The sequence below is a fragment of the Oreochromis niloticus genome, linkage group LG16 (assembly GCF_001858045.2).
Source record: "Oreochromis niloticus isolate F11D_XX linkage group LG16, O_niloticus_UMD_NMBU, whole genome shotgun sequence".
In the NCBI taxonomy this organism is placed as follows: domain Eukaryota; kingdom Metazoa; phylum Chordata; class Actinopteri; order Cichliformes; family Cichlidae; genus Oreochromis; species Oreochromis niloticus.
The window spans coordinates 18,587,126-18,602,256 of NC_031987.2; the positions used below are offsets into that span (position 1 = coordinate 18,587,126).

The following is a 15,131-nucleotide window of genomic DNA, read 5'->3' on the forward strand; positions in this document are numbered from 1 at the left end:
ACTCATTGTAACGCGCTGTAAAAGCGTGCTGTACACCCATGCTGCCTCCCTTTCTGGTCCTGCGAACCACAATGGCCAGGATCCTGTGAGCTGCCTCTCCGTGCAGACGCGCCTCACAGCAGCAGGAGCAGCTGCAGCTCCTCGGCGGCAGATTCGCTGACACCGACACGCAGGTGAAGGAATATGAAACGCTTCTGAGATAAAGGTAGGTAAACGAATCCATGGCTGTGATGTTCATCACACCGGGTATTGGCTGCCCTTGCCAAAAAAATCCGGAGATACACCAGCACGCAGGAATCACTGATGAAGTTCAATGCTGCCGTCGTGGGAAAATGGTTTCCTTTTCGCCAGACAGATGCAGCCACATAACCCGAATCTATCTGGAGCTCATGGCTTTCCTTTTTATTTCTATTACATTAGTATCGCTTTTTATGTAAGCATATTATTTGAGCCGATCATCCAGATTGCATGGTTTATTTGAAGTGATTTAGTCTTGTGTGGTTAATGGGGTTCAGGGCGAGACTGAAAGGAGATCTGCTGTAACAGAAGCTGCAGCTGTGTAATAGAGAAGAGGCTCCCCTTGTTCTGTGCGACCTAGTAGCCTTTATATTAAAAGCGGGGTTGGAGATGTCTCCATCAGCAGCAGCAGCTGTCTGGAGAGCACACAGCTGGATGAGGTGTTAACTGTGACTGGAGCAGCTTCACGTGTCTTCTCTATCTGTCTGTCAAAGTCATGATGCTGCAGTGAAGCCGTGCAGCACCTACAGTTATTTATTATTGAGCAGTGTTGATGGGTCCTGTGCAGAGAGCCTGAGGACACTGCCAGCCTGGGAACCTTCCCTGAATAGATGAGTCAACCCATGGAAGCTATCAGTTCTTCCCATGGATGATCAAAAGTGATGTTGGCAAGGCTTTGGCCTTTGTTCTCCTTTAAATCTGCCCGACAGGGCAGTGTGTCAGAAGTGCAACAAGAACTGGAGCTACCTTTAGGCTAAAGACAGGTAATGGAGGAGCATGGGGTAGTGCGCAATATATTACCGTGTAGTTTACAGTTGTGCATTTGGAGACATAAAGGCCCTGCACTTAAAGTAGGAATGTACTGAGGTATCTCTTCAACAGCCCTCTCAGCCCGCACCACCCTCCTCTCCCTCCCTCTCTTCTTCTACTGTACTTCTGTTTAGTTCCACATGAGCGGATCAGAGGGGACTAAAGTTTGCATTCCAGAGAACTGTGTCAGGTCTTAACTTTCTCCTTTTACAATGGGCAGCAGGGTGGGAGTAGCTATATCCAGTCACTGAAAGGTCACAGGTTTGCTTCTGCACACATTTAACAAATACTTGTGGAAAAATACTCAGGAACACACTCCTGATCACGTCAGAAATCCTAGTAGTAAGGGGCACAAAATAAGAAGAAAAAAAAGGGGGGGGCGTTTCTAAGGGAGTGTCATGACTTGCATATTTGACTCAGTTTTATGTGATTTTAGCCCAGTGGTAATGTAATATGTTACTGAGCAGCTGTTCCTGTGGGTTATCTGTAGTCCACGAAAGGATTTAAGATATTAACCGCTATACATTACACGGGCTCACACTCTGTCACCCTTTGTTTGATTTCAGAGAGGTTTCACACAACCTAGTGGACTGTGTTATTCCTGTGCATGTGTGGACTTGTTGTTTCTGCTGCCATTTTAAAAGAATGCATTTTTAAACAGTAATATAATATACACTTTGGTTGTTTCAGGTCCTAAAATGTGGCTTTTGGCATATTTTAAATGGCAGTAAATGAAATGTTTTTGGCATTTGCTCTCAATTCCTGCAAACCAGTGATCTAATATAACAGTGAATCAATAATGAAATGGGTTTAGCTTATACTAAGCTAAGATCAGGCTCTAATATACCTACTGTGTGTTAGGTATTGATCTATAAGTGAGCCAACACTGATATCGACCCATATGTCTTCTTACAAGTAAATAAGATGACATTTACTCATGCCGGTGGCCGATATTTATCTGTAGTGTCACATTAATTTCGCAAAGATCCTGTGATAAATGTCTGAAACACCTTAAAACATATGATTACCTTCCAAAAGGCATTTAAATGTGCTATGAGCCAAACTGCTGTTTTGAACATCTGTCTTGATATCCACCCAGAAATCTACTATCTACTGTATATTTGAACAGTCGATGGGAGTTTGGTAGTTTGTTTGCCTTGAAGCTGCAAAACAGCTGATACAAGAAATTCATCAGATTACCAGCTGCTGTATCTGGAAGATTATGGCATAATGCCACCGGGGCAGGGTGCACATCAAGGAAGGAAGGCATGAAAGCTAATAGGTGTGAGGGAGGGCACAGATGCCATGGTAACCAGGCCTCAGCATGTGCCCTGGTTGAGCTATGAGGCTCATCTGTGCCATTTCGGGTGCCAGCACTGCATTGGATACCTTAATGGAATCTCAATGCCACACCCCTCCTTCTCAGCTCGATTTAGAGGGCAAATTACTATACAGTCAAAATCTCATGTTATACTTATAAGCTGAATCAGCAGTGGAAAAAATGCTACAACGCATTTTACTTATCATACGTTGCAGCTTTTCCTCAATGAGCCTCACGCTTATTTGTTGCAAGAGTGAAGTGCGCTTATGCCTTGTCTTTATAATAGGAGTAAAAAATTACTCAATAAGACCACGTGTGTGTGCACCCCTGAGCCTGACCATTTGTAATTACAGTAGCTCCCACTGTGCATCAGCCTCGTTCCACTAAACAAACACCCTAACGAATGTTTGTTTTACATTAGTGTCAGTTTCTGCCCTGGTGAATCTCTTCTCTGTGCAGCCAACCAGAACGGTCTGCAGTGATGCAACTGTGCTTCACTGGAGAGTCGATTTTCCGCACAGGCTCCCTCTCGGAGGAGTACTGCATTTTTGGGACAGTCTCGGAGGAAGCTCAGACAGGCGCACGTCTCTAATGCGCGTTGTTAGCCCCGCATGTTTCATTCATAGTTATCGTTGGCTTGTAACTGATAGTTTTTCTTACCCCGTGGCTGCGATTTTCCACATGGCCTGGTTCACTGTGCCTCTTCATGCTCGTCCTGTGGATGAGTGGCTTCTCAGCGGGATCTCTGTGCCCCACTTACCACTGCCACGCGCCCAGAGATCAGCACTCAGGGGGTTAATGGCTTTTATTCAAATCACCAGGCGGGACTCGGTTAACCACGCGAGTGACGGGTGTGATGGAAGGCTATTGTTTCCTCTTTATGCCCTCTCACTGTGCCTCACCCCAACGTCACTCTCACATACACACTTAAGTGCATCCACAAATTTAGGCCCAGCAGGGCAGATTGATTACTGCTGTTAGATGGAGCCTCCTGCCTCCAGTGTTGCCAAGGTAACAGCGGACGCTCCGGATGTGGGTTAAAGATGAGACATATGACAATCCTGTTAAAAGTCAGGCTTGTGTTTAAAATTTGATACTGCACCACTGACTTTGATTCTGTGAGTAGCATGTTACAGTATGTTCAAGTGCATTATTTATTGACGTTCTCTGTAAGTGCTGCTCTGCCTTGTTCAACATTATGTTCCCTCAGCGTTCATCAGCCTCCACTGATGCAGTCACTCTCTGAAAAATTTTACTTTTTTGTCACTAAGCCATCATTTTGCATCAGGTTGGTTCATCCCAACTAAAACTGATAGTTCATCCCAAAATCTAATTTACATAATAACCCTGTCATCAAGGTTTATGGGAGCTGTGGATAAATGTCCACTTTCCAACTTTCCTATCTCTTTCCAACTGCTCAAAATAATTCTAAAACTTTGCCGCGAGTAGTTTTATGTAAGACAGACATTTCCACGGTTGATGTCTAAAGTAATAAAAGACACTACAGTCTTGCACTAGCTTCAACTGCTTCCTTATTCACAGGGGGTTAGCACAGCAGGTAGCTCCACATGTCTGCTTTGGCAGAGTTTTTGCACTGGATGCACTTCCCCACGCAGCCCCAAAAGGGTTCTCCCAGAATCAAACTAGGGAATTTTTTATGTAACACACTACACTATGGAGCCAGTCTACAGCCCAAAGAACAACAATATAGATTGTATTTATCTAACAAAAGTAATTCTATAGGTTGTAATATTAATCATACAGACTTTATATGCACTGTATAACATTTTTAATGGAAAATCGTAGGCAGCTGAGGGAAAGAAAAACCATTTAAACCCTCTTAATGGAAATCTGCTGCACAGCAGTGTCTTCTCTTAAACCTGCAGAGCATGATCTCTGGAGCATTCACATCCTAATATGCAGAATGGGCTGTTTTAGTGTTAGTATGCATCATTTGCTGTAGAGATAACAAATAGCCTGTAAGTGACGGGAAGAATAGTCTCAGCTGGTAAATTGAGATGGTGATGGGGAAGTTGATTGGCAGGTGGTTGTCAGGACAACAGCTGGGAGACAGACAGGGTTGAGATTGAGGTCTAAATGAATGGTCGTGCTTGGTGAGACATCGTCATGCATACATCACACATTTGTTTCACAGGAAGTGAGTCTGGCAGATTCAGCACCTGTTATTAATGGCAGGATGGAGAGAGTTCTCTTTTCCAAATCACTGGCTATCAAATAAAATGCAGTTATTATGAGATCAGTTATAGTACAGATTAGAACTAAATGATCTACCTGAATGTGCTCTTTTTATGTAAATATGCAGGTTTTATCTATACTGTACGTTGACAAAGGGAATGTTTTATTTAAAAATACTTGGTTTTTTTGGGGGGGGGGTTGCCTCTTCTATTACTGAAGGGGTTTTTTTAGAATGTAACTGAAAGAAAACCTAATCCTAATGAGTGTTAAGAGCTCATACAAGTGGGCATTTTTTTCTGATACATTAATTATTTTCTGTTTTGTTACCTACACCTCTTAATGTATGTCTGTGCCATTCCATATTTTTTATACAACCTTAATGTTTTTGTTTCTCCTGAGATGCATAATTATGTTTTTTGGGGGGTGATTTACAAGCGAGACCAAGCCAAACTGGCAGTATTTAGGCACAAGCCATAAAAACACACATCCACACAGAAATAAAATGAGACTTGTAAAAAGACAGAACGACTGTGTAAAAGCTTCTTCATGAAACATGTTTTATATGTGGCATTTGAATGGCTGGATTTAAGTCATAGTTTCCAAATAAAGTGCGTCTTGTAAATAATTCCAAGCAGAGGGTACAAAATGCACTTTTTCCAAGTTCAGAGCAAACTTATAACGACTGCAGAGGAAAGGTTTTTGGTTTGGGGTTTTGTTTTTTGTTTTTTTGCATGTTTGCTTGTCTTTGAGACACATTAGAGAGATAGGAAAATAGTGGGGGAGATAATAGGGCGTGGCATGCTGTAAAAATTGAACCGCTGCTGTTAAGAGGATGTAGTAGCACATGCAGTATGTGTGCTGAATATCAAGTTAGATTGGAATAAATATCCCAGGTTAATACATTAATCATAGATAATCTGAAGTATATACACACAACACAGCAGAGCATAATGGCTAATATATTAATCTGTCTGCTTTTAAATGTGTCGAATGATGAGAATCAGAGATGCAGAAGCTTTTCTTGTACATCTAATGCTCTGTTTGTTTGATGTCGCGAGCAAGCCTTGGTGCATCCTTCATACTGTGCTATTTATCTGTCCCTCAGGTCAATGTGGTCACTGAAGCAGCAATCAAAGATAGTTGTCATTCGTCGTGGATTTTTGAAGCCTGTCTCTATAGCAACCCATTTGTCCTCCTGAGCGCTGCTGCCAAGTTACCCTCTCTGCCACACGGCAAGTCTCTCCTCATCCCCCTGTCCAATCACCATCTCTGAACTGCGTCGGTATGGACACGGAGTCGACCCACTCTGGCTACTCCTATCACTCCAGTCGCTCCGGGAGATCAAACCGGCATGGGTATGTTTCCTGTCTGTCGTCAGCCTTTCCATCTGACTGTCTGCTTCTCTGCTGTATCTGTCTAACCGGCACTCCCATGACAGGAATTTGTTTCTACCAGATCACATGCTGTATCCCACTCCCTGGCTTTTTTGTGGTATTTTTCTTTACTGGAATGCCTTCAGTGAACATTTTGTAGCTTTGTTTGTCTTCCGTTTGAGTGGGCCACATGTTGGTTGTGAAATAATGAGGCGAGAGACTGGAGAGAGAGAACAAGCGAGAGATTGAGACGGACAGAGCTTGTGGATTAGGGTCGTCACAGCTGAGCGGTTCTAACCTATTTCAGTGATTGAGTCTGTGTGCTCTGCAAACGAGAGAATCATTTGTTTATCTTCCCCCTCATTCCTGATGCCTATAATTGTCTGCTGGAGTATTAATGCACTTCACTGTTTACTAGCTTCCATTAATGAGAAACCGTCAAATTATTTTCTTGATTTTTGATTAACAAAGAATTAACAAGTTATTCTAAAAAATGTCAGGAGCTGATAAAAACCACTGCTCACAAGGTCCAGAAGCCAAAGATTGTCCAACAAGGAGTCCAAACCTCACAAATATTAAGTTCAAATATTAAGTAAGAAGCACATTTTCAGAACTGGAACAAAACTGGAATTTTTTCCTTCTTTTGGACTCGTTTTAATCATCAATGGGATAAGAAACAATGATTTGTTTCTTATCCCAAGCTGAATCATATTAATGAATGGAAAATAGGGACCTGAAATGATTGTTTAATTTACATTTCTGTTAAAGAAATTATATGGACATATATGAAATTTTATTATTTCAGTCTTTTAAAATGGGAGAGTGTCATTTTTATGACAGTGTAGAGTAAGTGTGAAAATTGTTCTGGACTGTTGATTTAAAATAATTAGTAATTTGTGATGGCACTTAGTAGCAGTGTCTGTGAAGTAGCAGTAATATCTTAGTCTCCAGTTTCAGTCCTATGTTTTCCTGTTGTTTTATCAAAGTGGTCACCATGTGTGCTTGTTCTCACTTTCCAGAGATCGAAGCTGTGAGCGACACAAAGCCAGCAGCAGTAAAGACAGCAGCCGCTCGGAGAGATCTGTGGTCATCAATCCCCCCGACACGCCTTCCCAGGACTCCCCGGTTCATAACGGAGAACCGCTGCCTGGAGAGCCCACACCTGCAGCAGAGCAAGGAGATGAGGCGCAGGTATTGGAGTAACTCAAAACTGAAAACTGACAGCAACAGTGAAACTGTGAAAGATGCGCATTGTTTTGTAGGAAAGCACACTAAACCTGCAGCTAGTATCAGTTTCCTTCAGAAAAAGCAAGACCCAGTAATCCATGCATGAACTTTACGTCCCGAACTTATAAACTCGCCCTCGCACAGCTGGCTGACCGACACATGATAGGCTAACAATGGCGACAAGGGATCAGATAGGTCAGAGGATTAGCATCTCTCTTATAGGCCTGGGTGGATTTGTACAGACGGTGCTTCGTTACTGTGTCTGTGTGTGAGTGTGTGTCTGTGTGTGTGTGTGTGTGTGTGTGTGTGTGTGCCTACATACTGACTGTAATGCCTAATGACTTTGAAATCAAGGCATAGTATAGCATCAAAAGCTGATTTTGCTGCTACAAGCAAAATAGGTTTATGTAGACACAAAATGATGCGATATGAGGCTTAAAATGCAGGGCAGATATTTAACTAAGGCTTCAAGGATTAAAGATTCATTAGAGTATAATACTGTGTGGATATTTATGAGTTATTTCTTTCTTGCAGAGATTATTGGCTATTTTGGGAACATCTACTAGCCATTTTGTAGGGCTGTTCTAATTCTGAACTATCCTCCACTACACAGAGTGCTTTAAAATCATCACAATGTACACTAGATCCATGCACTGAGACCATCATGCATTGCGGTCCCTCTGCTGCTAGAACAGAAGTAGTCAAACGTTGAGTTAATGCGATTTCTTTCCATGCTGACGGTGCCTGGTGAGCGTAATACGCCTCAGGCATCCTCCTGTCTCTGAGCAGCAGGATTTCAAAAAATTACTATTAAAACATGTTCTGGAACCGCGTTTCAGACTGTATATTAGCAATATGGATCGCCTGTGAAATATTGCCCCCAAGCTATAAGAAGATGTGGCTAATGCTGCTTTTAAAAAAATATATTAGTTTAATCCCTACATAGTGTTATTTACAATAAATATCATTGATATGTGTATATATCAGCACAGGTATATCTGTAGAGTAATTTATGCTTGTGTAAGTGGTTAATTATTATGTATGTTGTAAATGTCAAATTTCAACACAATAACTCTAAATTCTGAGTCACATATGTCAAAATTTCAATTTAGAAGCATTTAAAAACTTCAAGATAATCAATGAGTAATTCAAAATTTTGAGGCAATAACCCAAAGTTTTAGGTTTCCACATCCTGGCATTTTTTTTAAGTGGCAGAAAAAAGCTTCCATATAGATTTGCATGGATTATAGATTTGTGTGTTTTATGTTAAAGTTATGTCAAACAGCTTTCACCAAACAAGCACAATCTGAAGAAGACATAAATGAGGAACAAGACATAAAACTGATACCCGCCTCCTGTCTGCCTGTAGATAGCAGAAAACAAGAGTGCTTCTATGAGCCTGGAGTGTGACCTCCTGTAGTCTTATCATCACTGTGAGATTGCAACTAAGCTTTTCTAGAAGCTTCACATAGGAGAAAAAATATATAAATATATATAAATATGTCTTTATGCTAAGCTAACTGCCACCTGAATAAAATTATTTACTTTACTTTAAATGCAGAGAATCGTGCAAACAGTACTGAAAGATAAAATGAGCTTAAAATAGAAGCAGAAACGAAGAAAATGAGAGCGATAAAGAAAGTGCCTTCTTCCCTGAAGACGAGTTAAAGATATTGCTAGCCTGGGGCTGCCTTTACAGTGTCTTTGACCCACTTGAAATACATAGTAACCCAAAATGAGTGCATTTTTCATTGGTTTATTGTGCAACTTGCATGCTTAAAATAGCTGCAGAAAAGCATCGTATCAGTAGTGCAAGCTACCTTGACAAAATATACTTTCCTAATATTAGCCCATTTAATGTGATTGGAAAATAAACATGCGTTCAGTCTGACTTTCTGACCATGTTGGAGAAGCCTGACCTATTTTGCTATCTCTGCTCAGCATCCCCTTTTGGCTGGAAAGGTGCATTCCACACTGGCATGTGATTGTCAGCTCCTTGCCTGCATCCATTGTTAGCAGTGTAAGGTAATCTGCCATTGTACTGCAGTACCCCTGCAGACGGTTGTGTCCGCACACCAGTGGCAGCACCAGCATTACTGCAAACACCGTCAACCACGGTGCACCAACCCATGCTTTTTGGAGCAGCTTTGTCAGATGGCGGAGCCGCATATTAACACTAACTAGTCTCCAGTGCAGGGGAAACATTCTCACAGACTGGGATTAGCATTAGCATCCGGCCAAACGCCACTTGGAGGAAAGCTGATATGAATAATCCTCCATGTTTACACGCATGCCTGTGACATAAGGATACGGTCTTGGAGCACAGTTTCTCTGTGTGTGTGTGTGTGTGTGTGTGTGTGTGTGTGTGTGTGTGTGTGTGTGTATGTGTGTGCAAGAGTGAGTCACTGAGAATCTGTTACTGAGACTGGCCATGCTGCTTTGTTAGACACTGTGACTCTTTGCCAAGAGGGAGCAGTTTCAATTTCCTCACAGTGTTAGCTCTAGCAACACCAAAGCGTATGGTAGTCTCGCTTTATAAACTTGTTCCTTTGCCCTTTTTCTCAAATACTCACCTACTCATAGCCTCTACACCAGCAATGCATGTAATGTGAGGTAAAAACACAAAAGCTCCTACTCCTAAAAGGAATGCAGTAAATTTAAGGAAACCTGGCAGGCGTGTCTCACAAAGCCTATTTTAACCTTCACCCAAGCTAGTGCTGCTAAGCGATTAGGCTTTGTAGCTGGCAGACTGTTTTCTGTGTTGTGTAGCATAATCCATATTCACCCTCTGCCAGATAAAAAGACTAAAAACACTGCCAAGGAAGCAGGCGGCAGTCACGTCCTTCCTCTCTTGCTCTTATAACCTTCCCTGTGTCAGTCTCTCCTGGTTTCTTTCTCTTTCTGATCTGATTAGTTAGCATTAATCTTCAGCATGAATCCACTGAGACTTAATGATAGGTATTAGCAGTATATTAGCTCACTCAATAATGCTCCGTTTTCTCCCTCTAAATGACACATTAGCACGAAAGCCTTGGCAGGAGGATCCTTAGGATGAATGAAATGGTTCAGTCATGCATTTCGCATATAGAATATAAAATGCATATGTTTAAGTGGTTAGTGCACTAAGACACACTTGGCCAGCACATTTTAATCTCTTACCCGCAACTGCACTTCAATGTCTAAATAAGTGGAAAATAAAACAGAGTAAATCTCTACAAATAAAAGCAAAGCAGTGCCTCTTAGCCAACATCTGGTGAAGAGGAGGTGCACAGACAGTCTGGTCTCTGTTTGTGATCTGTTTCCTCCTGTTCTCTGTGATCACAAAGGGTTCAAAGAAATTGTTTGGCATTTGGGGAAATGAGCTTTTCTTTTCTTGTTTTTGGAGAGAACTGCATGAGAAGATCAGTCAAGCACCCAGTGTTGAAAAAGTACTGCACAAACCTCTTTTATGCTAACTTTTCCTCATTTGTTCTTTTCCTTTCAAAATGTTAACACAAGTTACTCTATATATTGCTTTTTATTGTAAATATTAAAGGTAGAGGCTGTTCACCTCAACACAAAACATGCATACAGCACAAGTATGAAAAATGAGAAATTCTGAGCTAAGTCTTCATCCCATAAGCCCATCATCAGCCAGTACCCTTAATTCCATTAAAATTGTCATCTTTTTAACAACCGAGCATTTCTCAAGTGCGCCAGAAGAGGTTTGTTTTGGAACTTTCAGAATTATGACTGAAAGACTGACATCCTTGGGTTTATAAGAAAAACACCAGATTAGTGAGATTAGAGCACAACAATGAGAGAAAATTGGACACTTTCAAATTCAGCTAAGTGACTACTCAGCATCTGTGTTCAAACAGGAAGATGTTGCTTCTGTGTTCCTAATTGTTCATTTGTCACAGTGGAACGTGGAATGACATTGATTGTTCACAGATGCAGGCTGGGGAGTGGGGGGTTGGCTTAAGAAAGAAATTGAGGGGGGAAAAAGAAGACGTGTGGGCTGAATACAAATGAGATCTGGCACTAAATGAAGCTGATGTTACACCTACGGTGCACAGCTGACCTCTTGTTTCTCACATTAGTCTGGCAAACACACACTCAGGACGCCAGCCCAACCTCTCCTCTCTCTGCTCATAACCTGCTGCCATCCCTCTGTGGCATTGCTTCCCTCTCTGATCATGCTCATTCATCTTCTGGCTCCCATTGGCATCCTCCTCCACCTCCTCCTCCTCCTCCAGCAAGCTAAGCTAATTGGCTGTGAGCTGTGCTGGAGAAGCAAAATTCATATTTATATTACAATTTTTAAAATATGCAAAGTAAGTAAGATTTCCAAAGGGGTTCACTTAGGCTTCTTTTAACTTTAATAGCCTGGAAAGGATCTTGCATATAGTTGGAATCACAAGCTCTAGACAGGTGAAGAGTATATGACAACGAGCTGTGCTGCTAACAGCAGCTCCATGAGGCTCATGTGGCTTCAGTGTGGATCTAAGCACTGTTTGATGGTGTTTAGGTGGATGTGTGCGCACACATGTGTGAAGCCAGGGTGGCTTATCTGTTCAGCTTGTCAATTTTCCAGCCGTCATCCCTCTCGCTGCAGCTGCTGCTCCTTTGATTGGTTGTCGGGAGGTACAATGCAGTGACACTCTGGAGCACAATGAATGGCTAATTACATGAATTAATGACAGGCAAACAAAAATAAATGTCTCTTTAGAGTAGACCTGTCACTAATTTATTCTCTTTGTGTCTCTTTGTCAGAAATATTTATGCTTAAAATGACCATGGTAGTTAAGAAGAAGAAAAAAAAACAGGCTAATTTGTGATGATGGGCATGGAAAGCTTTGGCTTTTGCTGTTGTGATTCAGTGCATGTGTGTGTGTGTGTGTGTGTGTGTGTGTGTGTGTGTGTCTTCATTGGAGCACTGTGCATCCTTTTGCTTGCATGCACATCCTGTCATCCTTTATTACTTCAAACAGAATTTAAAAGGCTTGCCATTATAATGACTTCCTCAAAAAGAAAAAAGAATTAAGGATGTGCTGCATTCATGGTGCATAGACTCTGTGGGGCTTTTGTGGGCCAAGAAAGAAGTCAGTGGGAAAATGGAAGCACTATCTGTCTGATTCACATTCATCATTTGACTCTGATTTGTCGACTTGTGTTATTTTATGGTTCCAGGTTTTGACAGATTAGTCTCATAAATTTGTTTGGTGTCCAAAGCATTAAACAAAATCTATTTTAAAGATGCACTCAGTGGATAAACAGTGAACCAAAGGATTGTGTGAATCTTATGAAATAATAACATAAACCCAAATCTGTTTTTCCCCTTTGGCTCTCCACAGCATTTTTAGTGTCTTTCAGCTCATTTCTGCCCTATCCATGGAAGAATCCATCAAACATTTTGATATTGGATGATATGCAATATTTTGTTGTTTGAACAAATATTGAAGACACCCCATTATTATGGTTGAGAAAAAAGAGTGAATGTGGTGGCAGTGTCTGCGTGATGTCCTCTATGTACATTAGTTGTGGACATGAGAGCGATGCATGCTTGTTACAAATACTTTTTTTGTGAATTATCCTTTTATCACTGACAAAACAAACAAATAAGAACATTAGTTGTACAAGTCTGTGTACCTGATGTGTCGACCAACTGTCCATCAAAAGTTAGTGTAATAACAAACAAAGACGCATGCACTTACAATATTATAAATATTTCTTAGGTCGGTAAAAGAGGGACTGATAGTCCGACAGTTTCACAATGTTGCTGTTTTACTAGTGTTTGCTGGGATGTTGTTTATGAAGCTGATGAACCCAGTGTATCCACCTAGCACCACAAACAAATCAATTCATAAAGCTTTAGTCATTTTTAATGCATTTGGTGATATCATTTGAGTTGCTTCATTTAGATGCAGTTAGGGCGATACACATTTTTTGGACATATTTTTGGGGAATTTTGCCTCTTTACTACCACCACACTGGATTTTAAGTCAAATCATCAAGATGTGTTCAAAGTGCAGACTTTTAGTTTTAAATCTGGGGGTTTAACAAAAGTATTATTTAGCAGTTTTACCCATTTTTATGCATATATACAATAATGTTTACTTTTGAACCTCTGACAGTGGTGGACTATGTCTCTGTAACTCTTTTTGTTAAACCCCTTAAATTAAAAACGAAGGTCTGAAATGTGTCAGACCAGTTTTGATGTATAGAGGCAAACTTCCAAAGACTTGTTCAGTCTCTAAATAAATGACCTGAAATAGGTAAACACTTTAATTGACAGCATACACAATCAAGCAGACCCAAATGTACATCTGTGGCATGAATTCATGTATTTCTTTACATCCTTTCAGGATGATAACTGGGGAGAAACCACCACCGCTGTCACGGGAACATCAGAGCTCAGTGTTTCCCAGGAGGAGGTGGTGGGCCTGGGGAAAGGAATACAGGACCGGACCCAAAGCTTTCGCCGTTACCTTCCCTTGGCTGTGGGCTCATGCGTGGGGCTGCTGGTGCTCGCCACGCCCTTGGTGTTCCTGCTTCTTCCAGCAGTAATGTGGCCCGACAGGCTGCAGGTCTGTGGTGCAGCCTGCGAGGGGCTCTTCCTCTCCATTTCCTTCAAGCTCCTCATCCTCCTGGTAGCTGTTTGGGCCTTGTTTCTGCGACCCAGCCGGGCCTGCCTGCCAAGAGTGTGTGTGTATCGTGCCTTCCTCATCACACTCACACTCCTGCTCACCATGTCTTATTGGCTCTTCTATGGGGTCCGGATCCTTGATGCTCAGGTGGGTTTGAGATGTATTTTATTTATGGCTTTCACAAATATACTTCTACTGTAATGTATTTTCTTAATATTGCACATTAAGCAGTGAACTTTTTTTTCATCAGTCAATCTCTAGATCATTTAACTAATAATGAACATGCAAATACACCATTTTTTTTCTGCGTTTAATTCCTTTATTGCTTTAATGGTGTTAAATGGCTCTTAGATAAAGGTTGATTGATTCGGTTTTTGGGACATATTGTTTTTGTTTTTTATGGTATGTTGTTTGCATGTAGCCGAGTATTAGTTCAATCTAATTCATTTAGTCTTAAATAAAGCTGAAATTTGTTGGTTTTTTAAGCTTTTATCTAATGAGAATGAAAGTTTCATTAAGCCTGCGATGTGGTCCAAGCAGGACGAGGATTACCACGGCATCGTCCAGTTTGCTGTGTCCCTCGTGGACTCCCAGCTGTTTGTTCACTACCTGGCAGTCGTACTTCTGGAACTCCGCCAACTCCAGCCCTGCTACAGCGTGTGTGTCATCCGCTCCACAGATGGAGAGACTCGTCACTACAACATAGGACAGCTCAGGTGCGCACGCTGCAGTTGCACCGTATTAGCTTTGTGTGTGTTTCCTAAAGCAAACACAAGGCTGAGCGACATAGTTTCACACTTTCGCATGCGGATGTAACCTTTCTGCATTGTGCACAGTAAGATACACAGCGGTGCTCAGCCACACTCTCCTTGTTGATGTATGTGTGTAATTGGAAGCTTATGGCCGCAGGGAAGACAGGCACAAGCAGTAATTGAGTTACTCTACGGTGACCTCGGCTAGTGTGCTATTCTAGGAGTTCGGAAAGGAGAGATGAGAAAAAGCAACTCGTCATATGATTGTCTTTGTTTCTTCTTCGGACAAGTTTATTACTATGACAAGACTAGGAGACATTAGTATTTATGCTTGTGTAATGAGGCTAACAGTTTAATGGGTTAATAATGGGCGTTCTTCTGATTCCTAATTTGTGGAATGGTAAACTAGAGGTTAGGACCTGCAGAGGAGAAAGAAAAGGATTCATACTGTATTAACTGTTTCCAGTAATTTATATGGCTTACTTGGTTGTGGTGGCTTACTTGGTGACACTGTAAATGGCTTCATGTGAGGTCAGTTGAGTCTTCATTGGTTGAAGATGACAAATATGAAAATTGAATTGTCGAT

The 15,131-nt window shown here is 41.5% G+C and overlaps 1 protein-coding gene across 1 annotated transcript in view; it reads left to right on the plus strand.

Annotated features, from left to right (window-relative positions):
- LOC100708288 (vang-like protein 1) overlaps positions 1–15,131 on the plus strand; it is a 24,573-nt gene continuing 9,442 nt past the window's right edge. The window contains exons 1-5 of the mRNA XM_005460017.4: positions 1–205; positions 5,670–5,919; positions 6,957–7,128; positions 13,512–13,940; positions 14,334–14,509. Of these exons, the coding sequence (XP_005460074.1) occupies positions 5,849–5,919; positions 6,957–7,128; positions 13,512–13,940; positions 14,334–14,509 (848 nt within the window). The 5' untranslated portion in view covers positions 1–205; positions 5,670–5,848. The remainder of the gene's footprint in view (positions 206–5,669; positions 5,920–6,956; positions 7,129–13,511; positions 13,941–14,333; positions 14,510–15,131) is intronic.